The sequence below is a fragment of the Urocitellus parryii genome, chromosome 14 (assembly GCF_045843805.1).
Source record: "Urocitellus parryii isolate mUroPar1 chromosome 14, mUroPar1.hap1, whole genome shotgun sequence".
Taxonomy (NCBI): Eukaryota; Metazoa; Chordata; class Mammalia; order Rodentia; family Sciuridae; genus Urocitellus; species Urocitellus parryii.
The window spans coordinates 66109905-66134657 of record NC_135544.1 but is presented as its reverse complement, the minus strand read 5'-3'; the positions used below and the strand labels follow the sequence as shown (position 1 = coordinate 66134657).

General features: G+C 52.0%; 1 protein-coding gene across 1 annotated transcript; it reads left to right on the top strand.

The window, feature by feature from the left end:
• The first annotated feature begins 5793 nt into the window (after positions 1-5793).
• Cln8 (CLN8 transmembrane ER and ERGIC protein) lies at positions 5794-21894 on the top strand. Its single transcript, XM_026380159.2, has 3 exons — positions 5794-5873; positions 15162-15831; positions 20498-21894. Exons 2-3 carry the CDS (start codon positions 15289-15291, stop codon positions 20819-20821), a joined length of 867 nt encoding a protein of 288 aa, XP_026235944.1. The 5' UTR covers positions 5794-5873; positions 15162-15288; the 3' UTR covers positions 20822-21894.
• The last annotated feature ends 2859 nt before the right edge of the window (positions 21895-24753 follow it).

Here is a 24753-nt window from a genome sequence, read left to right as displayed (position 1 = left end):
TTGCCACCCCCTAGGAGGGTAGCAAGGCTCCTGAGGCTGAAGCAGCCTAAGCACCGAGGAAGAGCATAGTCCTGCACAAAGAGCACAGCACTTCCAACCGAGAGTGACTTCCCAGTGCAGAACTCTGTCACAAGGCCCCGGCTCTGTGTGGCCTGCGCAGAGGTGAAGGGAGCTGTTCCTATGAAACAGGCACTAACAATGATAAGCATGCCTAGGTGTTTTCTGTGAAACACTAACTACTGCAAATTTCGTATCTGTTTCTTTACTTGGTGTTATTTTAACACAGCACAAATTTCTGGAAAAAAAGAAAAGAAAAATAAACTGGGTGTGGACAAGAATTTTGCTCCTCTGTGCCTAGAAGTCAGCAGCTGATTGATTTCCAGGGTTCACATTCATCGGTGGAAAAGATGGTTAAAGACAATGAGAGGAGGCCAGCTGCTGTTCCTTACGAGGCCCCTGCACTGGCCCAGCAATGAGTGGTCACTCGGGCTGAGGTCCAGTCCCTCACCATAAACTGGCTGTCATCCGAGGTTCAGAGAAATGGCGACAAAGAGAGATCACAGCTTCCACACAGGCCTGTCGGACCAGAGTGTGATGGGGAGCTGGTCAGTGAAGCCCCTCTGCTTCCCCCTCACAGGGGAGGCCACCTGGGGCACCCACACAGCTCTTGCCCTCTTCTCTCTTCTTCCTGCAGTGCTGGGATAGAGTCTGGGCCTCGGCTTGCCAGGCCGGCCCCCTGCCTCTGAGCCGAGCCCGGCCCCATGTGGGTCTGTTCCATTGCCGTCTCCCCATCCCTAACGACAAGGAAAGAACTTGGGAATCATCCACCTCCCTGTGTCTCTGCTTCTGCTTCCTTCAGCTCTTCCCTGTCCATCAGGGGGACTTCCAGTTCCGCTCACTGGAACACTCCTTCTGTTTTATGAGATGAAGAGTTGCCCACGTCTAGAATAGCAAATAAAATCGTGACTGTGTCCTCTGACAGCATGAAAGGCATGAAGCACAGAGGCCTCCTCTCGTGCCGGGATGAAGCCATCCCACTGCACTCTCCTGGGGACCTGAGCTCTCGGTCAAACGTGGCCTGGGGCTCTCTTCTGTCTGGGTCACATCCCCTGCCTGGGAGGGCGGCGTGCCCTCGGCAGGGCCCTCTGCACACTGTGGCACCCCGTCCATCTCTTCACCTGGACGCAGTCACACAGTAACAGGCCTAACAACAGGCTGGAGGCTGGACCCAGAGGTGGCCCAGCGTGTGGGACGCATCCTGACCCCATTCCTTCCTGGGAGGACTGCTTCCTCTCTTCACGTCAGTGACTCAAGCCTCATTGCTCATGAACTCTGTGCTAGCTGGGTCATTATTTAGGTCACAGCTTGCTCCACCTCTCCTGTCTGGGCCCTGTGAGAAGATAGGCAATGTGGTGGCAGGGAGGACATCTGGAGCCTCGCTCTTCATGAGATCTGGGCAGTTGTGTTTCCTGTTTCCTGTTGGTGGTTCCTGTGCAGCTGTTCCAAAGTTTCACATCCTTGTCTACAAATTTCTTTTTCATTTCATTTCAAGTGCAATTGTCTACAAATATACTCCAGGAGGAAAATCTGGAAAGAAAACTCTTAGGTAAGTTTTCATTGTTGGTCAATTAACAAATATACTGATTCAGTGTGTTATTTGCTGGATTTGTCCACTTTATAGCTCTTCACCTGACATTCTGAACACTAGATTTCTTTTATATGCCTGTATCTTCCATTCACACCACTTTATCCTTTGTGTTGATGGGGAAGGCAAGCTGTCTTTGAGCCTATAGATCTGTTCCTAAACTAGTCACTGTGTTGGAAAATATGTCAAAGTGGTTATCTATATCTAAGGAAAGAAGATAAGCACTTCTTAAAGTTGCCCTAAGTAAGATCTCAGGAGGCTGAGGCAAGAGGATCACTTGAGCCCAGGAGTTTGAGGCTAGCCTGGGCAATATAGGAAGACCCCACTTTGGAAAAAAAAAAAAGAACTTTGTTTATGGTTGGGGATGTGGCTCGGCAGAGGAGTACTTGTGGGAGGTACTGGGTTTTATCCCAAAACAGAGGCAACAAGAAAAAGTTTTCCTAAAACCCTCTAGGTCACCTGAGTCCCACTTGGGATCAGGCAAAGAGTTGAAATTGTCAGGATTTCTCTGATGATATTTACGCCACCCAGCACACGGTGCCCTGTCCTGGGGTTCCCACCTGGAGCACTGTGCCTGCTCCTAGAGTTCCTGCCCAGAACATTTGTGTCCCTCTCTGAGGAGAGCAGAGTTACTTGGAGGCATTTCCTCTTCCCAGATGAGGGCTTCCCACCTGGGCACTGCTGACATTCTGGGATGGAGCTTTCCTGCTAGGAGCTGATCTGATGCCGTCTGGTGGTATCTCCCTCTGGAGAAAAGGAGCACTTCCCCAGCTCTCCCCCCAATTGTGAAAGCCAAGACCATCTCCAGGCATGGACACACCCCAGGTACTGACTGGAGGAGGTGGCCACATAGCACAGCCTGTCTGTGTGGCCCTGGGTCAGCACAGGCTTCTCAGGGCATTTTGTAGAGCCGGCTGTTAGGGCAGAGTCTGGCCCACCAAGTGGAAGGGTATCGTGTGCCACCTTTAGCTTCAGGGACATCCTGTTCCACAGTAGCAGCCCTGCCCACAGTGCTGTGGTGGACACCCCAACAGCAGAGACTTGGATCACAGAGCACCCATCATATCACCAGAGACCTGCCCACTCGGTTCCAGGGGCAGCTCAGGAAGGCCAAGCAGACCCTCCGAGGTCCAAAAGCCAGTAGCTCCCCGAGGAAGCTCAGAGCCCTTGACTGTATTCTTGGATCCAAGCCCTAGGCACTGTTTTGTGGCTCAAACATTTTTAGAAAGATGTGCTTTTAGGAAAAAAAAATGGACACAAGTGTGCTTGCATGTGTAGATATGATTTCAGGAAGACACAGATTTCTCTGATGAGATTTTACTTTGTAGGAATCTTTAATTTTCTACAATTAAAGAGAAATTACTCAAGATCCTTATTCAGACTGAGGGAGGATGGTGATGGGCAACTGCAGTGGGGTCTGGCCACAGGGGAGACAGTGGGCTCCACTGGAATGCAGGGTAGGTGGAGTCGGGCGGGGTCAGGTGAAACCTCACCCAGAGGGAACGGCCAGTTTAGGGGTTAACCCCTGCAGGGTGGACTCAACAGGATTCCTGCTGAGGAAGCTTCAGTGGTGAAGATACTGAGGGCAGGTGAGGAATTTAATCAGATACCAAGGGGGGCGGATTTTTCACTAAGTCGATCCTGCAGGATTCCTGCTGAAACTGGCCCAAGGCTCTTCCTTGAGGGCCTCTAGAATCCCACCTGGAGTCAGTCCAGGGTGTCTTTGCCACAGGCAGGTGGAAAGCTGACCTGTTGGACTGGCTTTGCTGACCTTTGTTTGGCTGGCTGCTGGCCTGGGTCTACTGGTGTGAAGTCCTGTCAGGAAGCACTGGGCCATCTCTGGGGCCCACTGAATGAACTCCTGCTCTTGGATCTAAAATCATGGGAATTCTCTTCTCCCTCTCTCACCCTGAGGTACTTCCTCTGAAAACTCATTTGCTGAGTTCAGCAGAAAGAAATAGGCAGGAGAGGAGAAATCGCACCACCAGTCTGAGAATGTCTTTTAGAAGTCTGTCTTTCTTAAGGAAACAACCAAACTTTGCAAGGAGCATGTTCTGCCTATGTGATCAGGAAAAGAATGTTCATTGCCACCTCCTTTAAAAAAGTCATGTGAATTGTTTCCACACTACCAGTGCAATGGTATCTCAAGGTCCAGACTTGTGGGTGTCTCTCAAGTTCAGCGGCACTCACCTGGACCTCAGCGGACACTGGGGTGCCTGCGCAGACCCTGTGATACCTGAACAAACAAAGCAAGGCCAGTGTTTAGTGTCCCGCACAGTAAGCTCATCAGGAATGTCCTTACTGTGGTTCCATGTGTAGGAGGGAGCAGCTGAGGGACAGGTGACCAAGATGGGTGGGTGGAGGTGAGTGACCAGGTGGTAAACATGGGCTTCTCAGGTGATGAGAGAAGGAATAGACTGGACTTCATCCAAAGTCCTCAAGTCCGACTGGAGTGTCCTGGGTTTTACCTACAATCGTTAACTGCAGGCTGAGGACCTAACCTGTAGGTCACGGCTCATCTTTCTAAGCCACAGGTCTGGTGCTGGGCAGTCCCAACATCACTCCTTAGAGCGCCCTGAGGATGGACGGAGGAGTAGGGAAGGCTGAGGCCTGGATGCTGGCCTGCAGCAAGCACTCACACAGTCTTTGTCTTCATACAAACCTACGGACGCAGGGTAGCAGCAAACCTAGAAGAAATATCAGAGCAACCACCAGAGGTGAAAGAGAATGCCAACTTTTCTCAGCAGGTGCTGGAGACGCGCTCACACTGTACTCATGATTTAAACTTATTTCATGCCCAGAACAGTCCTGAGGGTGATAAGGCAGGTGTCTTTGACATGTTGCAGGAAAGGGGGAAAAGCAAGTCTCAGGGTCCATCCTGTTTTTAATTCGCCTCAGGAGACATTTTTGAAGGATTCTCGTCTAACAGGCTTTGGGTGGGGGCAGGCAGGGTGGGTGGAGATTTCTTGTTATAGAAAGCACCTAATTTCATTTGTTCTTTCAACACTTATTGATCATCTGTTAAGTGCCAGGTAGTATTCTAGGTGTGGGGACAGAGGGAGCAAAATTGGGGTCCCACTCTCAGGCTTCACATTTTAGCAGGAAGAAACAGGAAAATCAAATAACTGAAATAACATATAAATAAAACAACCACACAATGTTTTTATTTATAAATAAATAAGACAAACAGAACTGTAGTGTGGCTGATGGTGACAGAGTCATCTAGCTACAAAAGGCCTTAGGGAAGGCTCTGCTCCTGGTCACCTGTCCTCCCTGGATAGGTCCAGAAATCCCAAAGCACCTGGCTGGTCTGGCATCCACACTGCAGCACCGACCTCCGGGACCCAGAAGCCAGCAGGTGCACACCGCAGGCTGTGCTGCCTCAGGTCTGACTCCAGAGCCACCTTCTCTGTGCTAGGTTGGGTTCTCCAGAGTCTGCCAGTCTTTGCTCTCAAGGGTCCCATTCGAGGACACCCAAGGCCAGCCTCCAGGCCCAGTCTCTGGACAGGAGGGTGGTGCAGGCAAACTTCTTTTCAGAACGCCAGCAGGCAGAGGCCCTGGCCAACTCTAAGGAACTTCTGCCTCAAGGGCCAGCCTCACTCAGACTAACAGAACAGCTCCGCACTTCTCATGTCACCTTTCCTTAAGGGAAAGGCTGCACGGGCCCAGGTGTCACCTGTCTCCCCAGGATGTCCTTGGCTCTGGGTAGTTTCTGGGACAGGCTGGACGCTATTCTCTCCCAGAGGACAGGTCGGACATGTCGTGTGGGTGTGCCTCCACCCCCTACACCTCGGCACAGGCCCGTCAGCCTCCAGGACCCTCGGAGGCCAGGCGCTCCCCGGGGCTGGGCCTCTCGGGGTCTGCGTGCGTGGGCCTCCGGGTGGGCCAGGACCCCGCAGGGGTCTGCGTGGCGGGATCTTGTGGGTCGGGGGTCTCCCGCGGGGGGTGGGTCCCGCGGCCCCCGGAGACGCCCCTGCACGGAGACAGGCAGACCTCGCCCCGGAGACCTTCCCCCACCCCCTCCAGCGAGCCGCCCGGCCCCGGCGACCCGCCCAGGACGCGAAAGGCGGCCGCGGGCCGGAACCGCGGACGCCCGGGGCGGGGCCCGCCGTCACCACGCCCCCTCGCCGTGCGCGTGCGCGTGCGCCGTTGCGGCAGCGGGCGTGAGCGCGCGACGGTAGCGTCGGTGGCGCCGGCCCTGGGGGCGCGCCGGAGGGGCCGCGGCCAGGTGAGCGCCGGCTGCGTCGGGTGCCGCGGCGCGGGGAGCTGCCCGCCGTGCGGGGCGTGGGGGCTCGGGCAGGCCGCCGCTGCGTGGCCGACCCGCTGCCCAGCGCGGAGGGGCGCGGACGGGCCTGCGCCGCCGCGGGGTTGGGACCTGGGCCGGGTCGGCGGGCGGGGTCGGCGCGGCGGGAGGGACAGCGAGGGGCGCTCTGGACCAGGTGGCCACGGGGTGGGAGGGACAGCGAGGGGCGCCGTGGGCCGTGTCCTCACGGGGTGGAAGGGACAGCGAGGGGCGCCGTGGGCCGTGTCCTCACGGGGTGGAAGGGACAGCGAGGGGCGCCGTGGGCCGTGTCCTCACGGGGTGCGAGGGGACAGCGAGGGGCGCCGTGGGCCGGGTAGCCACGGGGTGGAAGGGACAGCGAGGGGCGCCGTGGGCCGTGTCCTCACGGGGTGGAAGGGACAGCGAGGGGCGCTCTGGACCAGGTGGCCACGGGGTGGGAGGGACAGCGAGGGGCGCCGTGGGCCGTGTCCTCACGGGGTGGAAGGGACAGCGAGGGGCGCCGTGGGCCGTGTCCTCACGGGGTGGAAGGGACAGCGAGGGGCGCCGTGGGCCGTGTCCTCACGGGGTGCGAGGGGACAGCGAGGGGCGCCGTGGGCCGGGTAGCCACGGGGTGGAAGGGACAGCGAGGGGCGCCGTGGGCCGTGTCCTCACGGGGTGGAAGGGACAGCGAGGGGCGCTCTGGACCAGGTGGCCACGGGGTGGGAGGGACAGCGAGGGGCGCCGTGGGCCGTGTCCTCACGGGGTGGAAGGGACAGCGAGGGGCGCCGTGGGCCGTGTCCTCACGGGGTGGAAGGGACAGCGAGGGGCGCCGTGGGCCGTGTCCTCACGGGGTGCGAGGGGACAGCGAGGGGCGCCGTGGGCCGGGTAGCCACGGGGTGGAAGGGACAGCGAGGGGCGCCGTGGGCCGTGTCCTCACGGGGTGGAAGGGACAGCGAGGGGCGCTCTGGACCAGGTGGCCACGGGGTGGGAGGGACAGCGAGGGGCACCGTGGGCCGTGTCCTCACGGGGTGCGAGGGGACAGCGAGGGGCGCTCTGGACCAGGTGGCCACGGGGTGGAAGGGACAGCGAGGGGCGCCGTGGGCCGTGTCCTCACGGGGTGGAAGGGACAGCGAGGGGCGCCGTGGGCCGTGTCCTCACGGGGTGGAAGGGACAGCGAGGGGCGCCTTGGGCCGTGTCCTCACGGGGTGCTAGGGGACAGCGAGGGGCGCCGTAGGCCGGGTAGCCACGGGGTGGAAGGGACAGCGAGGGGCGCCGTGGGCCGTGTCCTCACAGGGTGCGAGGGGACAACTAGGGGCACCGTGGGCCGTGTCCTCACGGGGTGGAAGGGACAGCGAGGGGCGCCGTGGGCCGTGTCCTCACGGGGTGGAAGGGACAGCGAGGGGCGCCGTGGGCCATGTCCTCACGGGGTGGAAGGGACAGCGAGGGGCGCCGTGGGCCGGGTCGCCATGGGGTGGAAGGGACAGCGAGGGGCGCCGTGGGCCATGTCCTCACGGGGTGGAAGGGACAGCGAGGGGCGCCGTGGGCCGGGTCGCCATGGGGTGGAAGGGACAGCGAGGGGCGCCGTGGGCCATGTCCTCACGGGGTGCGAGGGGACAACTAGGGGCACCGTGGGTCGTGTCCTCATGGGATTCGAGGTACAGCGAGGGGAGCTGTGGGCCAGTTCCTCACGGGGTGCGAAGGGACAGCGAGGGGCGCCGAGGGCTGGGTCGCCACTGGGTGGGAGGACTCTGGACTGGGAGCAGGTCCCAGTAGGAGAGGAGGGACAGAGTTGGGACTTGGCTGAGTCACTGCGGGGTGCCACCTGTGCCCTTGTAGACTCTCCAGTGACTGGGGAGAGGTGGCAGTTGCTGAAGCAGTTTGACTTCACCTTCTGTGTGATCTGCCACCATCCATTTACTGCTTATCTCCTTTCCATATTTTGTTTTTTACTTAAACTTTTCAGGAATTGTGAAGAGTTTGAACCTTCCAGAATCAGCACTAGCCTGCTGGCCCTGGCCCCCAGACCCTAGTTGCTATGGAAACAGTGATGAACTGGCTCTCTTCTTCTAAGCCCTTTCTGTTATGAAGATCTCCCTGAGCATTCAGTCTCCTTGAAAAGAGCTAAAACAGCAGGTTCTCTGGGTGGCCTCGAGAGGTTCACTAGGGAATGTTTTATGGTAGAAACTGGTAAAACCTTGAGGCATTGGGAGCACATCCCTAAGATAGGTCTCTGCAGCCACACACAAGTACCTGGAAGAGGATTAGCAGGGTAAATGTGATAACACATCACTAAAGAAAAGAAACAGGTAGCTTATATACTTTTATCCTTTTTAAAGAAAAGCCGGGGGGAGGGGATGTGTATCTAGAAAAAAGATTGACCCAACAGGTAGCAAAAACTTGCAATAGTGCTTAGAGCCAAGTAGGAGGATTACAAGGTTTTATTTCTGTGTTTTTATGCTTGTTTATATTTTTAAAATTTTGTTAATTTAGCATGTATTTCTTTTGATTTTGGGGAAAATATTTTATCCACTGCCCATGTGTGATTCTCAAAATATTAGAAGTATAATTCTCATGCAGACAGCCCATGCCATTGTTATTTAGCTTATTAATAAAGACCTACCAGGAAGACGATGCCAGTTCACAGATAATAGGCAGAAGTAGGATTTTTGTAGTGAGTGGATAAAAGGAATACTAAAATATGGTTGCTGGGTTGGTTACAGAGTTGGTATCACTGTGTAATGAAACCCAGCCTTTGGGATTATTCTTCATCCTGGGTGGAAAGGAAATTTGACTAACCTTATCAGTGTTCTGTAGGTTAACTCCGATGTTGCAGATTGTGACTGTCTGGTCATTATCAGTGGTAAATAAGTGTGTTTAGTTTTCCTAAAAGTCAAGTGATCCTGAAGGTTTTCTGAAACAGTGATTTGGCTTGGCAAAAAAGTTTTCCCTCTTTGACTTCATTTCCAAGTTTTGGATAAACGACTTTTTTTGGCAGGGGGTAGGGGCAGTTACTGGGGATTGAACCCAGGGGCACATCCCCAGCCCTATTTTGTTTTTTTATTTAGAGACAGGGTCTCACTGAGTTGCTTAGTGCCTCGCGGTTGCTGAGGCTGGCTTTGAACTCCCTATCCACCTGCCTCAGCCTCCCAAGCTGCTGGGATGACCGGCGTGCACCGCCGTGACTGGCTTGGATGAACTACCTTAAACACAAAATGCTGGCACCCTCAATGAGCAGGAGCTGTCTTCAGATTTTGGGCAGGCAGAGATGAAGGGTCCTGTGACTGCTGTATCCCAGCTCCTGGTGACAAGGCTACCTGGTTACATGGCAGCACAGGACTGGCACTCTTATTAATTTGTATTCAAACTTCTTTAAAGGCAACATTCACTGAAGTAGAACAACTGAACCTTATCAGAGAAAGAATAAGAACAGGGTTGAAGAAATGTTTTCCCAAAGAAAGCAAAGATCTTCAGAGATGGGGCTTTAGGCTGGTCCTGATGTGGCAGCACCTTCAGGCTCCCTTCTCTCCCAGCTCTGCCACCACCGGTGAGGCCAAAGGGCTGAGAAGAGAATGGGAGGACTTGGTTGCAGCCCTAGAGGCCACAGTGACGCCAGCTGTGCAGCACACTTTAGGCCTCACTCCTGGCTGATGGGAGGCAGGAGTGCAGGGGGAACAGTGGTGACCCCAGCAGCCTTTTTTGCCTCAGGTGAGAGGGAAGTGGTCAGGCCAGGGAGTAGAAATATATGCAGAAGGAGAACTAGAGCTTGTCACATAGCCATCTGTGCTGCCCACCAGACAAAGGCCCCACAGAACCTCTCTGGGCTCCCACCTGGTGACTCAGGATGAGATGCCTCACAGCAGCTTTCAGGGCTCTGCAGGACTCTTGGGAAGGCTGACCAGCTAATCCTGGGACCCTGCAGCGGGGGGGCGGAGGTGGTGGGGGCATTGGCCCTCTACCCTGAGGCTCAGGCAGTTGAGTACAACTCAGGCAATTTCTGCCTTCTCAGCTGGAGGATGCTGAATGGCACTGGGAGACCAATGCACAGGCTTGCCCAGGGGCTCTGTGCACACTGCTGTGGGGGCATGCGTAACCAGGAGGTCTGAGCACTGAATCAGGTGAGGGAATTGGTGATGCTCTGGTGTTTATGATCTGCTGTTTCCGTATGTAACTGGCACATTGCCTGGGCCTTCCCGCAGGGCCTACTGGGTCTCAACTCTGGCCTGCCTGCTTGATCTGTATGCAGTTCTTCCTTTAAATATGGTCCTGTTTCCAGAAAGGTGCCCAGAATACCTGGGAACCATTTTGTCTCTGCAATTAAAAATTAATTGAACCAGCCAAATGTGCCTGGCACATGGTAGATGCTTCAGCCCTTTACTATTCTGTACTTCTGTATATTTCTTCCTCTCATATTTAGACACTTGGGCTTAATATGGTTAAGAGAGAAATTTATTTTATTAGCTTCTTTTTTTGTGTGTTTTTGTGGTACTGGGGATCAAATTCAGGGCCTTCTGAAAGCTAGCCAAGCATTCTATCTCTACTTTTAATCTTGAGACAGTCTCATTAAATTTCCAGGCTGGCTCTGAACTTGATGTCTTCCTGCCTTAGCTTTCTGAGCAACTGGGATTACGGCGTGTGCCTAGCCCAGCTTATTTTTTAGCTTTTAGTTAGCAAAACCAAGATGAGAACCCACTAGACTGGACTGTTCTTGATTTAGTGCTGGTGTCCTTGGGTCTCTTCCAATCTGACCTACTCAGAACCTTCCTGAAACAGCACTTGTACCCATCACACCACAAGGTGGATGCAGGCAGAACTTTTTGGAGTTGGGGACTCACCTATGCCATGCAGAGGCCCCACGAAGCTGGGTAGATTGGCCCAGAGCATGTTGATGCAATCATGGCAGAATGGGAACTGTAGCCCCGATCTCATGACTGACTCGGGGAAAAACACAAGCAGTCATTTTAGGATAAGTATGTTTCAGCAGTTCAGTTTTGTGCAGTATAATTTAGAGGGCTGCAGTTCCGTGTTGAGAATAAGGGTCTGATTAAGGTTTGTCTCCTCCCACAGCTCTGGATTTGGCTTGAAGCAGGTCTGCACCTGTAATGTCAATGGATCAGAAAGTACAGACCACACCAGGGCCAAGGTCTCTGGTCAGTCTCTTGGTTCATTTTTAAATTTGGAGATGTGTAAGTCCACTAGATTCTTACCATAACACAACCAGAGGCATGAGCCATGAAGTGTTGGTTTGGGACAGAATAGCCTTCTGGCCATCATCCATCAGAGTCCACATACCCCAAGAAGGTACTAGGGGTGGAACAACACGGAGCCATCTGAATTCCAGAAGAGATGTGAATGCTAGTGGTCTTTTCTCCTCCAACTCAAAGAGTTTTGTTCACACCACATGACCTATATTAAAGTTGAAAGAACACACGTCTCTGGGGTCTTGCCTCTGACTATATGACCACCTTCAAATCCAGGAGTTAATAGTTCCAGGGGTTTCTTCTGGCATTTGTAATAAACCCCAGAACTCGCAGTGGGCATGGGCTCATGTGAGTTGGGGCTTTTGGTGTCCTTAGGGGTGTGGCCTAAGATGTTTTTCCAGGAATTGGCGTAGTCGGTTAGTGTAGTGCTCCTGGTGGCGCCAGCCTGCCTACTCATGGTTGTCATCTGGAGGCCCTCCCAGAGCACTGGGGAACAGCCCCAGTGGGGGATCCTGCTCTTCACTCCTGACCCTGAGGAAGTGCAGGGCAGACTGCATCCTTGCTGCAGAGGCTCCTGTGGGTGGCCGATTTCATGTGCCTGTTTTATAAACAAAGGGCTGGAGTAGGTAGCTTCACAGGTTCCTTCGGTTTTGTTTTGTTTTGTTTTTCCTTGTTAAGAGAAGAAAAAGTTTATTTGGTCTTCATGGTTTCAGAGGTCTGAGTCCATAGACTGCCAACTCCATAGCTCTGGGCCTCAAGTGAATATCATGGCAGAGGAAAGCCACTCAAGACATGGCAAACAGCAGACAGAACTTCACTCACCAGGGGAAAAATATAAACCACAAAGACACACCCTAGTGTCCCTCCTCCAGCCATTCCCCACCTGCCTATAGTCACCCCAGTTAATGCACTGATTCGGTTAAAAACTCTCATGATTCCATCATTTGCCTCTAAGCTTTCTTGCGTGCATGGACTTACACACAAGCATTGGGGGACACCCAGTCTAAATCCGACATTCCATCCTGGTTCCAGCATTACCCAAAAGTCCAAGTCCAAGTCTCTGTTATATCGGATATATAATGGCACAGAGTAACATTTCCATTCCACAAGGGAGAAATAGAGGTTTAGAAAGAAGAATTGGGACCAAAGCAAGACTGAAATCCAATTGGGCAAACAAGTCTAGCTCCATGTCTAGCATCTGGGGCACATGGTCTCATGATGTTCTCTCTAAAGGGCTGGTGTAGCTCTGCCTTATGACCTTGCTGGTGGCGGTTTCTCTGTTGGCTCCTTTCTTTTTAATTCCTACAACTTTTATTGGCTTATATCTCACATTACTGGCCTCTCTTGGGGTGGAGGTGTCTCTACTGCAGCTTTGGCTTCCTTTTCACATCTCCATGTATTGCTCTCTCAGGGGCAACCCACAGGGACTCCAACTCCACTTTTCCTGGCCTCTCAGTGGAAGCCTTCATGACCCCTAACCCATCCTGCATTCCTGTAGAACCAGTACCGTGTGATTTATGCCAAGCTCTGACACCATCTCAAGCAGTAGCCAAGCCTCCTGGACCACAGTTGCACCAACCTCTAAATGCCTGGGCAGCTGTACTTGGTGAAACAACTTGTTAGGCTCCTCTGTGCAAGCAGAGTGCCCCCGTGGTCTCCTCTCAATGGAATTCTGTTACATTCTTGAGCCTGAGATAGGTATGGTCTTGCCAACTCCCGAGATGCCATCAAGCCATCTTTCCTATGGTTCTGGGTAAAGCATTTAGCATTTCTTTAGTAGCCCTAATCACTTTACCAACCATACCTTCCTTGAACATAGTTTTACTTGCAGTTTTCTGGCCAAACTTCCAAGTTTTTGAAATTTTTCTGTTCTGCTCCTGGTCATCACAGTAAACTTGGTTAAAAGCTACCAGCACTCTCCATGCCACTACCTGACTGCTGTGCTGCCTCAAAATTTCCTGTGTCACATTAAGAAGTCCATCATCTTTAAATTTAGGCTCACAGAAAATCTCAGGACATGGGCAAAATGTAAATGACTTCCAAGCCAGAACATAACCCAAATGCCTGCTAGTCCAGTTTCCAATAGAGTCCTCTTCTGAACCCTCATGAGCCTAGTCTTTACTGTCCGTAGTCTTGTTTGCATTCTGTTTTTTTGACCTCCCATGAGTGGCTCATTAAGCTCCAGTTACAACATTCTAAAGCTGCTCCAGTTTTCACTGCTGAACTTTCCAAAAAATTTCCCCCCACAAACCAGCTCCAAATTCTTCTGAACCAGATGGTCAGGTTGGTCCCAACAGGGACCCCACTCTTTGTACCGATTTCTGTTTCAGTCAGCTTTTTCATTGCTGTGACCAAAAGCCCTGACAAGAACACTTTTAGAGGTTTCGGTCCACAGACAGCTGACTCCATAGATGTGGGTCAAAGGTGAGGTAGAATATTATGGCAGAGGAAAGCAGCTCAGGACATGGTGGTCAGGAAGCAGAGTGGTTTCCTTCACTTCCGAGAACCCGAGACTGGTTTTTCCAGTTTCATAAAATAGGTCCAATCTTAGGTAAATTTGACCACTTGAGCACAATTTTCAATCTGTGTATTCAGCAGATATTTCAGGAATACCTGCTGAGTATCAGACATTGCATCACCCAGCAGAATATAAAACAATGGACAGGCAGGTATGGGCTGTGCCCTCAGAGAGCCTGTCTGGTGGAGGTTGGATTGAGCCATTAGAGTGCATTTTGGGTGTAGGAGTGGAGAAAATAGAAAGTGCTTCAGGAGCTTACAGTGGAGGCACTTCCTCTAGCCTGGAAGATGTCTGGAACAAATGCCTTTAGTGTAGGCTGCAGGGGTCTCAGCACTGCAGAGGCCCAGTCAAGGAAAATGTGATGTTTCGGAGAACTGGAAGGTTCTAGCATGGGGTGAGATGAGGGGATGTTGGGAATGGAGTCCAGAGGGGTAGGTGGGTTATTCCTGAAGACTCCTGTAGGTCCTGGGCAGACATACCCCACTGGCTTTGGGAAGCCCCACCAGTGCCTTAACCAAGAAAATAACATGAGGAATGGGAACACAGGTCCCTAGAACAAGCTCTTGCTGTTGACAGTGGGACAAATGAGATGGCTACCTCCCAGCATGGAGGCAGGGAGTTCTTGGGTCTGTTGAAAGTAGAATGTGGGACCTGTACTGTGTGATGTACAAGTTTATCAGACTTAAGTTAGAATAGGAAATGGTAGTAAAAAAGCAGAAATATAGAAAGTACAAGGAACGAATGAACTTACACTTTTACGTTGCTGCAGAAGACAGTTATTGCTTTATTTTAACTTGTTTTTTGTTTGCAGTACTGGGGGTTGAACCCAGGGCCTCACATGCTTGGCAAGTGCTCTCTGCTGAGCAACACACCACCCCTTTTTATTTTCTTTGGAGACAAGGTTTCACTAAATTGCCCAGACTGGCTTCATACTTGCAGTCCTCTTGCCTCTGCCTCCCCCGTAGCTGAGATTAGCGGTATGTACCACCACGCCCAGATGAATGTGTTTTTTGAGTAGATAAATACATTGATGTGGTTCAGAGTATCTCCTCTGCCTTCAGCCACTGTTAATAGGAGAAAGTGAATTTTTGAAATGGGACATGTGTAGCTTCATACACAGCTTCACCAAACAAACTGGAGCACCAAGACAATGTTCTCTCAGGTTCTGGAAGTAAAGTCTTTAAAACTATTACAGGGTAACCTAGATGTTCTTCCTGTGGACTGTGAGTCATCTACCTGATGGACGGGCTGCCTTTGTTTGCCTGTGGAATCCGCAGGAAGTGTGCAGCCCAGTGCGATCGGGTTCCGGTGTTCCTGCCTGTTCACGTTTACGTTCACGTTTATGGGTGTGCCGCTCCATCCAGAGTTCATTTTTGCTCACTCTCCTGTACTGCCCATGGGAGTGATCGTGCAGTGTTGTGGTCTTTGTAAGTGCATAGGAGTAGGAGACAGAATTAAAGAAGTATTTCTGAGTGTGTGTTTCTGGGGCAGTGATGCATCCTTCTGCAAAGTCAACAAACGGTGCATTCTCTTCTTCAGATCAAAGGCGGATACATGAAGATCCCAGCGCGAGCTGCACTGTCTCCTTCCACAAATCACAGCACAGGGCCCAGCAGCCCCCAGCCGTCCTTGGCCCCAGGACTACTCTGGTGTACGGTTTGGGACAATGACTCCTGTGAGCGAAGGGGGCACATCCAACAGCGTTTTTGACCTGGACTATGCTTCCTGGGAGATCCGCTCCACACTGGTGGTCGCAGGCTTTGTCTTCTACCTGGGTGTCTTCGTGGCCTGCCACCAGCTGTCGTCCTCCCTCAACGCCACTTACCGTTCTCTAGGGGCCAGAGAGAAGGTCTTCTGGGACCTGGCAGCCACGCGGGCTGTCTTTGGCGTCCAGAGCACAGCTGCGGGCCTGTGGGCTCTGCTGTGGGACCCTGTGCTTCAAGCTGACAAAGCGCTTGGCCAGCAAAACTGGTGCTGGTTCCACATCACCACAGCCACAGGGTTCTTCTTCTTTGAAAATGTGGCCGTTCACCTGTCCAACATGTTCTTCCATACCTTTGACTTGTTCCTGGTTGTGCACCACCTCTTTGCCTTTCTTGGATTTCTAGGCTCAGCGATTAATCTCAGAGCTGGCCACTACCTAGCGATGACCACATTGCTGCTGGAGATGAGCACCCCCTTTACCTGCATTTCCTGGATGCTCTTAAAGGTAAGCATTTCTATGGGAGGTGGTTACTGCAGAGGGTGCAGGACAAGGTGCCTTGAACATTTAACCTCTGGCTGAGCACTGTGGACCCATCGGCAGCAGAACCACAGCCCACCCATGCAGGAAGAAGCTCGTGTAGTCGAATTTTATTAACTTCAATTTTATTATTGATTTCTTGATTTTAAGCTTTTCATACTTATTGCTCCTTAAGATACTTTGCTTTCTTTTTGAAAACATGCTTTTTTTTTCTTTCAATGCTTAAAAAAATTTTTGAAGTAATACCTATGTGTACATATATCCTTATTGCTTTTTAGTTCTCACTCGCCCTGGCTCAGATGGCCATGCTGATCCCAGGCCACGTGGTGCCCACAGGGTGTTCACAAGTGGCCAGACTTGGCCCCTAGTGTGGAGACTTGCCCAGGTTTTCCCTTTGGTTTAGAAGACGCATATTTTTAATGTGTGTCTTCTGTACATGGTGAGGATTCTCATTTTGATGTCAAAATTATCTTCATGTTCAATCCTTTTTGACAATTTTTTTTTTTGGTAAGAATCTTGCAATCTTTTATGATATATTACCTTGTTCGCAGAGTATTTTATACAGAACTTGAAATACCACTAGTGTTTAATAATTCAGACATATAGGTCATATTTTGGAGCACCTCTCAGTCAGAACACTGTGATAGGTAAGTTTTGTGAAGGGAAATGAATGAGTATAAAAATGTTGTTCCAGCCTTCAGGAGCCAGTGGGTGATGGCATGGCGTGTCACCTGGTTGGTGTGACAGGCGTTTGTGCAGCACCAGCTGTGTGCTTCAGGATCTACTGGATGTAGGCCTGTTGTGCCCTAGGAGAGCCAGCAGCACCACACGCACTTTTGGAGACCCAGCTGTGTGCCCAGCCTTGTGCTAGGACCTGCATTTGCCATGACCCCATTTGGGCGATAGCTGGTTATGTCTTTAGGTGACAGGAGTGTTCAGGGTCACGGGCCCTTCTGAGGCATGTGCAGTGAAGATGCATGAGCTGGGTACCACAGTCCGCAGTACCAGGCGTCCCCTGCAGCCACTGGAGACAAACAGTTCCCACCATTAGAAGGCTAATGAGGAGCTGCAGGGATCCCTGAAGGGTGAGGTTTGAGGTTGCATGCTTGTCTGTGGCAGGAGCGATTGGGTGGGCTTCACCAGAGAGGAAGGTGGGAGCCATGATCACACTAAAAGTCACTACACATCCACCCACCCCTGCATTCTGTGCCAGCCTCGAGAGTGGATATGTAGCAGCTGGTAAGTGTGGGACCATCTTAGGTGAAATTCTGGGACCTGGGGCTCTATCAGCACCTGCCCATGTTATGTGGAGATTTAGTTTTCTCTGTGAATTCCCTGCCCCTGACTTGGCATGGGTACCAGCATAGGCATCCTGAGGATGAAGGAATATGTGCAAGAGGGCCTTGGCCAGCTCTCTGCCCACCTATTCCTCTTGCACTGAAAAGCAGGGTCTCAAAAGCAGCCCTGCCATGCAGAGCATGGTATTCTTGGGAATGCTTGCTCACAGATGTACAGTGTCACTGAACTAAGGTCACGATGCTGGGCTTGTGATAATGCATGTGTTTTGAAAACGAGTTTACAAATGTCTTACATTTTTAATTTTTTTTATTGAAAAATTTTTTAAAGGAGAGAGAAACCTCTTAAGCTCAGGAAATAATGCCCAGAGTTAATAAATAGGACAGCATCAATTAAAAAACTTCTGTATAACAAAGGAAGCAATTAAGAATGTGAAGAGAGAACCCACAGAATAGGAGAAAATTTTTGCTACCTACTCATCTGGGAGAGGATTAATATCTAGAATATCTAAAGTGCTCAAAAAACTTTACACCCAAAATATCAAATAACTCAAGTAATAAATGGGCAAATGAACTAAATAGATACTTCTCAAAAGAAGAAATACAAAGAACAACAATTACGTGAAAAAAATGTTGAACATCATTAGCAATTAGGGAGATGCAAATCAATATGACCAATATGGAAATCGGTATGGAGGCCCCTCAAAACTGTAGGCATAGAACCACTGTATGATCCAGCTATCCTACTTCTTGGTATTTATCCTGAAGAATTAAAGTCATTGTACTATAGTGACACAGGCATACCCATGTTTATAGCAGCACAATTCACCATAGCCAAACTATGGAACCAGCCCAGGTGGCCATCAAGGAAGAATGGAAAAAGAAAATGTGGTGTATATACACAACTGTGTTTTATTCAGCCACAGGAAAAATGAGATTATGGCATTTGCAGGAAAATGAGTGGAACTAAAGACCATCACGTTAAGTGAAATAAGTCAAACTCAAGGCTAAGGGTCATGCGTTTCCTCTTACATACGGAGAAAACAAAGGTGGGAGTGTCCCCTAAAGGTCAAAGAGAGGTCCATAGAGGAAAAGGGGCAAGGGGTGGGAGGCGAGGAGGGAAGGGACGTGCTGGAGAGTAATATTGGCCAACTATATTGTCACGTTGTGTGCATGGACGAATGTGTCACAGCAGATCTCACAATAACACACCAAAAAATGTGGGAGGAAAAACAGGAGAAAGGAAGGGATGGCAAGGAAAGGAGAGGAAGGCAGACAGACATGGAGGTCTTCCTGTCTGCATTCCTCAGGAAGTCAGGGCTGGGGCTGGCTGGGCTCCCCACATCCTGTCCCTCCACCTCCTGGAGGGCCTGCTCCCAGCGAGGGGCTTCTGCAGGTGCTTGCTCCTCAGGTGTGGTGGGGCCAGCCCTGGAGCCCTCAGCACCTCGGGGACACTGTCTCAGGTGGAGTGACCACTAGTGAGAGACTGTTGGGGTCGGTGTTGAGGGTGCAGTTTGTGCAGGATGGAGACAAGCATTTACTTCTTACTCTCCTCGAGTTAACTGCACACGGCCAGCAGACCCACCCCAGAAGTGCACCTCCTGAGTTAATGCAGCTGAGGGTCGGTATGACTCGGGGGCTCTGCTTTTTTATTGTCCTGTTTCAAATACTAAGTGTTATAAGTAAAGGCTGTGTTTAAAATATCCAACTTCTTTTGAGCTCCTAATAAAGCTCGTGGATTGTTGCAGAGTAGAGCGTCCGGATCCTGGAATTTCCCCTCTTTGAGTCTGACTTGACAGGACTAAAGGATATAAATCAAAACAAGAGGCCAGCCTGACTTAAGGTGGCCTTGCCAGGCTCACAGGGTGGCTCATGCCTAGGGCTGGGTCTAGATGTGGTTAGAATCCGTAATAAATGAGCCTCAGGACTCAGTCTTTGGGACACGAACTTCCACATCACAGCCCAGGATGCCAAAGAAGTGAATTGAACCCAGAGACACTTAACCAATCACTGAGCAACAGCCCTTTTTCAGTTTTTTATTTTGAGACAGGTACTATGTTGCCAGGGGTGGCTTTGAACTCATGATCTCCCTGCCTCAGCCTCTGAACCTCTAGGGTTACAGCCACGTGCACACACTGGTATGTAAGCCCAGGCTGCTCCACATGCAGGTTTCCTGTTCAAAGGTAGTAACTCCATCGTCTAGTGTGAGGAAGAGCAGGTGTGTCTGATCTGCTGCCTTCTCAGGAGGTTATTTCAGGGGCACATTCACAGTGTTTGGAATGAAACATAAGTTCTCTGTCTATTTTTCCTGTGTATCACCAAGATGATTCCTTGTGTCTTGATGCCATCCCCTGGTTTTTGCCAGTGTGGTGTGCACACTTTCAGGCCAGCGTGAGAGCAGCATACCTGTCTTGTTCATTCAGCGATTGTGGAAGTTGAAGTGACGTGTCTCTGAGGTTGGCCCTGCCTGTCTCTCTCGCTTGCCCCGCATCCAGTGTGGCTGCTCCTGCTGCTGATGTCCTTTTGCAAGTGCAGGACAGTATCCCAGTCCTGGGAAGGAGCTGGTGCCAGGAAATACCTTGGTCTGCATCGGGCAGGGCCCTGCCCCTTGTGTTCCTGGTCTGATGGGTCAGGCCCAGTATTTAGGCTGGAACTAGCTTCAGTGGTCACTCAACATAGTTAAGGCAAGTCCATTTTGGCCTGTGTCCAAGGACTCATGACGTTGAAATATTAAGAACTGAAGCAGAGCCGGGTGCAGAGGTGCATGCCTGTAATCCCAGCATCTCAGGAGCCTGAGGCAGGAGAATCACAAGTTCAAAGCCAACCTCAGCAACTTAGCAAGGCCCTAAGCAACTAAGCAAGACCCTGTCTCTAAATAAAATATAAAAATGGCTGGGGATTGGGGGTGTGGCTCAGTAGTTACCCCCCTGGGTTCAATCCCCAGTACCAAACAAACAAAGAAAAATGAACCAGGACCTGCATTTTACCCTGAGCTTCTCTGTTCTAGAAAGTTCTTTTCCTGAGTCAAGGTGCAGGGCTTGATGTCATCTATCTTCTCCTGTTGCTACATAAGCAGAGCTGATTTTCCCAATGTGTGCAAGTTCAAGGTAAAGCAAAGCTTCAGGGAGCAGAAATCAAGAGTGACAAGGCCGGCAGGTGAGGTGCCAGCAGGGCTCACCAGGGCTCAGGAGCTCGGGTTCAGAGCCAGGTGCTCTGAGAGTGAAACGCAGGGAGCACGGAGCCCTGGCCAGAAAGCCTGCTGCTAGCAGAGGATGAGGCCTCCTTAGGTGTGAGCAGGCTGGCTGGCTGCATGCTGACACCCGTTTGTTGGTCCGCAGGCCGGCTGGTCCGAGACGCTGTTCTGGAAGCTCAACCAGTGGCTGATGATCCACATGTTTCACTGCCGCATGGTCCTCACCTACCACATGTGGTGGGTGTGCTTCTGGCACTGGGGACGCCTCGTCAGCAGCCTGTACCTGCCTCATTTCGCACTGTTCCTTGTTGGACTGGCTCTGCTCACACTCATCATTAATCCATATTGGACCCATAAGAAGACCCAGCAGCTTCTCAATCCAGTGGATTGGAACTTTGCACAGCCTGAGACCAAGAGCAGCCGGCCAGAGAGGACCAACGGTCAGGTGCTGCAGAAGAAGCAGCCATAGCGGCCGTAGTCGGGACCAGGCGGGCCACTGTGTCTGTGGGTGCAGCACATGGGTTCCACAGCTCAGAGAACAGTGACATTTGTAACAAATAAGGTCTTGACTATCTAAGCTAAGTGAAACCCTGACTTTCTAGTCACTAGTGTTAATTCTGAAGTAGCCACAGAGTATTACAAGGCCTCCTTCACCTTCTGGAGCAGATCTTTGCCATTGTGACTTCCTGGACTCCTCTGGCTTGTTCCTGCAGGCAGTTAGCTCGGAGGAGGAGCCCTGGTGGCAGGCACACTGCCGGCTGGGGAGTGCTCATTGCAGTGCTCCTAGTGGGTGTGCTCCAAAGTCATTTTCCTATTGTTGGAAAGGATTGGCCTCAGGAAGGAATGGATGATTTGGCCTAAGGAAGTCCCAGAGTATGGCCTTTTAAAGTTGGTGTGTAATGGTACCACCTAGGGGCAGTGGAGCCGTTGTGGTGGCCCTGGGTAGGAGACTGCCACCCAGGATGCCACCTGCCCTGACGGGAGTGCAAGTTATAAAAACTTCCACTTTTTTTTTTTAATCAAGAAAGATTTTTAAATAATTTTTATTGACATTGTATTTCTCAATTGACAAAATAAGGTAAGTGTTCAGCAAGCAGATATGTCTGGATTTCAGAGCCGTTTTTACTTGTGGCCTGTAGGTACCCAGGCCAGATCCTGAATCCTTGATTGATATTTGTCTGTGGACTTTAAGGGAAGTTATTGAGGACTTCTTCCCTGAGGTGTGTGGTTGACCCTAGTGGCCCTGGGCAGACCTGCAACCAGCTCTTGAGTAGGGGTCTCCGATGCACCTGGCTTTTACCACGCTGTACCCAGGTAGAATTTGCACACCAACTTAGCAGTGTTGACAGACCTAGGAACATTTTATTCCCCATAAGTACATAATTAAAAGTGAAAGTATATTTTTATCAAAGCACCTTTGAATAAGTGCTTGCAGAAAATATGTTTTTATTGCTCTTAAAATCATGTGACCCCTGCTTGTTTGCATCATGGAACTCTTGGGATAGTGTATTTTGATGACTGGTGCTTTAACTTTATTGATTGTATTTAGATCAAAATATATGCCTATTTATCTCATCCTAAAATTATTTAAGCTATGTCCCTGCTAAGATCCTTAACTAAGAACCCTGTTGCTCCCGATGGCTGCTCCGTTCTGCCCTGTCCCATGGAACCAGCATAAGCTGGTGGTTTTCCACTGGGCAGAAGTTTAATAAAGTGACTGATTTTTACAGAACCCGAATGAATGTCAGTTTCCTTCTCTTAAAGTGAACTTCCCTCACTGACCAGGACCTGCAACCAGCTCTTGAGAAGGGGTCTCCAATGCACCTGGCTTTTACCACGCTGTACCCAGGTAGTATTTGCACACCTGGTGATATGTTGTCTTGGAAACAAATGTGATGGTCAAACCTCACGTGCTCGAGAAGCACTTTCAAGCACTGGGCTGAACTGGTTTCTGCACTTCACTGGGAGTCTGTCCTCCTCAGGGGTCCACTTGATGCCCTCTTTCTTGGTGGATGGGACCGCCAGCCTGCCCGCTCAGTGCGGTGTCCTGCACGCATGGCTCCTTTCTGAGTAGGGGCTTGTCAGTGAGGAGCACAAGGCTGGGAATGTTGGGACCCAGTAGCCTGTGCCTCTGTTGCCCCGTGGTCGCACGGTGCCTGTCCCCCACCAGCGCGCGAGCGGACCTGACACGTCGCGTGGTACGGCAGTGCTGGCAAGCAGCCTGCTGGTGTGAGCCTGCCAGCCCGCTCAGTGGCCGCGCTGGCTACCATCAAGACCCATGCCTCATGCCTCAGGCTTCCTCTGGTGGAGTGGGAACAGGCGTTACCTGGGAGGCTTCAGGTAACAGTCAGGGGTTCTGCCATCACTTGAAAGACTCACGATGGGGCAGTGTTGGCCTTAAATCTCCCCCGGTGACGATGGGAGGAAAACACTCCGTGGGCCGGCCTGGCTCTTTGGCTTGCCGTGGTGCCGCACCTTGGCACCGTGCTTTCTCTGTGGGTAGGACATATTTCTTGGTGTCCATGTTTTTTGTTTTTTTTTTTTCGAAGTTGGATAACCAAATGGGCCAGGAAGCCCGAATGTCTCAGAACCGTGGGACAAGCATTTTCACTGAGCGAGGGGGACTGTCCTGTCTACCACCCCTTCTCATCTAGCACCAAGCCTGCTCCTCTCAGTGTCCACTGCTCCCCAAAGTGTGGCCCAGCTGGTGTAGCTCTGCCCATGGTGGCAATGCTTCAGCTCACCCAAGGGTCTTGTGACGTCCCTCTGTCTCTGACTGGCAGCCCAGTGGAGGACCATTGCCTCCACTGCACAGCCGGGAGCTCCAGGTGGAAGCCGCTGTGGTTACGCATGGTGACACGGCCCTGCGTGCCAGGCTGCTCCTGGGTGCGTCAGCACCAGCCGACTCGTGTCTGGTGCCCAGCCTGGTGGGCACTTCCTGTGGGTCTCAGTCCTTGTGCTGCTATGACAGCACAATCCCAGGCTGATTGCCCTGGTTCTGGAGGCTGGCAGTCCAAGGTCAAGAAGCAGTGGGTTCAGTGTCAGATAGGGACCCAGCCTCCTTTCGCACTGTGGCTACGTCCCCGGAGGGAACAGGCCGGATCCTCAGGTGGCAGAAGGGATGGAAGGATAGCAGAGGGCCTAGGCTGGTCCACAGCCCTTCTCAGGCACTGATTCTCTGGTGAGGGCGAGAGCCTGTCACTCAGCACCCACAGTGGCAGGTACTATTAACAGAGCCACCCTCATGCCCCTGCCGCAGGAGATGTCACTGGCTCCAGGCTCACAGGGTGGTGCCTGCCTGGCCTCCTGGCACGTCTCCAGTAGCTGCCATGTCTAGCTTGGGAGGATGCCCAGTGACTGGGTGGGTGTCCGAGCAGGGAGCGACTGTCACATGTCAGCCCAGCAGGCACCTGTCAGAAAACAGATGCAAACCCCAGAGGGCAACAGAACATCTGGCAAGGGCACATCCACCAAGGTAGGGTGGCCAGCTTCGCCTGACGCAGTGTCCCACCTGGCCTGTGGCTGTAGGTGACATTCTCTGCAGGGAACTGTAGTCACTGAGGACTGGCCCAGCCAGGGGGAGCTGGGGAGAAACGGCGGCAGGCACAAGGTTGGGTGAGGTCTGCTGGGGTTGGCCTCCCCCGCTGGGAGCCCATAAGTTGACGGCATACTAACCTTTCTTCTGTGAGACAGGTCTTGGGTGTTTTATTGAAGATGGTGCGTTTACTCCACACGAATGCTGTCGTGCAGATTGAAGAAGTGGAGAAACACTGGGGCTGCCTAGTAACGCTGACAGCAGGACCTCAGGCTCATGGACCGCCACCATGCCTCAGGAGTGCTGTGGGCTGCCTTCATGGGCCCCACCCAGCAACAGTGGCACGAGCTTGGAGAAGTACCAGTCAGAAGTGCCCCGTTGCATAGGATGCTTTCTCTGCTTGGCCTCAGACTGGACATACATCATATGAGTTGTGGGTGGTGCCCAGGCACAGAGGACAGCAGAGTCCAGCTCCCGCATGCCAGGGTCTCCCTGACACTGCCTGCTGTGCCTTAGGTGCCAGGAGATCAGCAGCAGGGGGCTGGACAGAGGCGCCTGCGACAGGCTAGATGGGAAGAAGCTGCCCCTCTGAGGTCAGAGTACAGGGGAGCACTGGGCTGCTGACTTTTCTTTGGGATTCCTCAAAATCAGGCCGCCTGTGTCTGCCTCAGACCCCACTCTGCATGGGGAGTGCAGTGCGCTGGCCTTCCTGTGAGGCTGCCCACAGCCTGAGGCTCTCACGGGCCTGCCTGGGGGCCCAGTACTGCAGGAAGAGGGAGCCAGGAGCCCGGCTGTGCATGGCCCCTCCTAAGAGGACACCAACAGAAACAACCTGGCTTTGGCTGATGCTCACAGTGCCTTCGAGT

What these genes read in the sequence shown, in the direction of transcription:
- Cln8 (XM_026380159.2), top strand. Translation starts at nt 15,289, where the DNA reads ATGACTCCTGTGAGCGAAGGGGGCACATCCAACAGCGTTTTTGACCTG. An exon ending in TTTCCTGGATGCTCTTAAAG is followed by an intron (nt 15,832 to 20,497) that starts GTAAGCATTTCT and finishes GTTGGTCCGCAG; the next exon opens with GCCGGCTGGTCCGAGACGCT.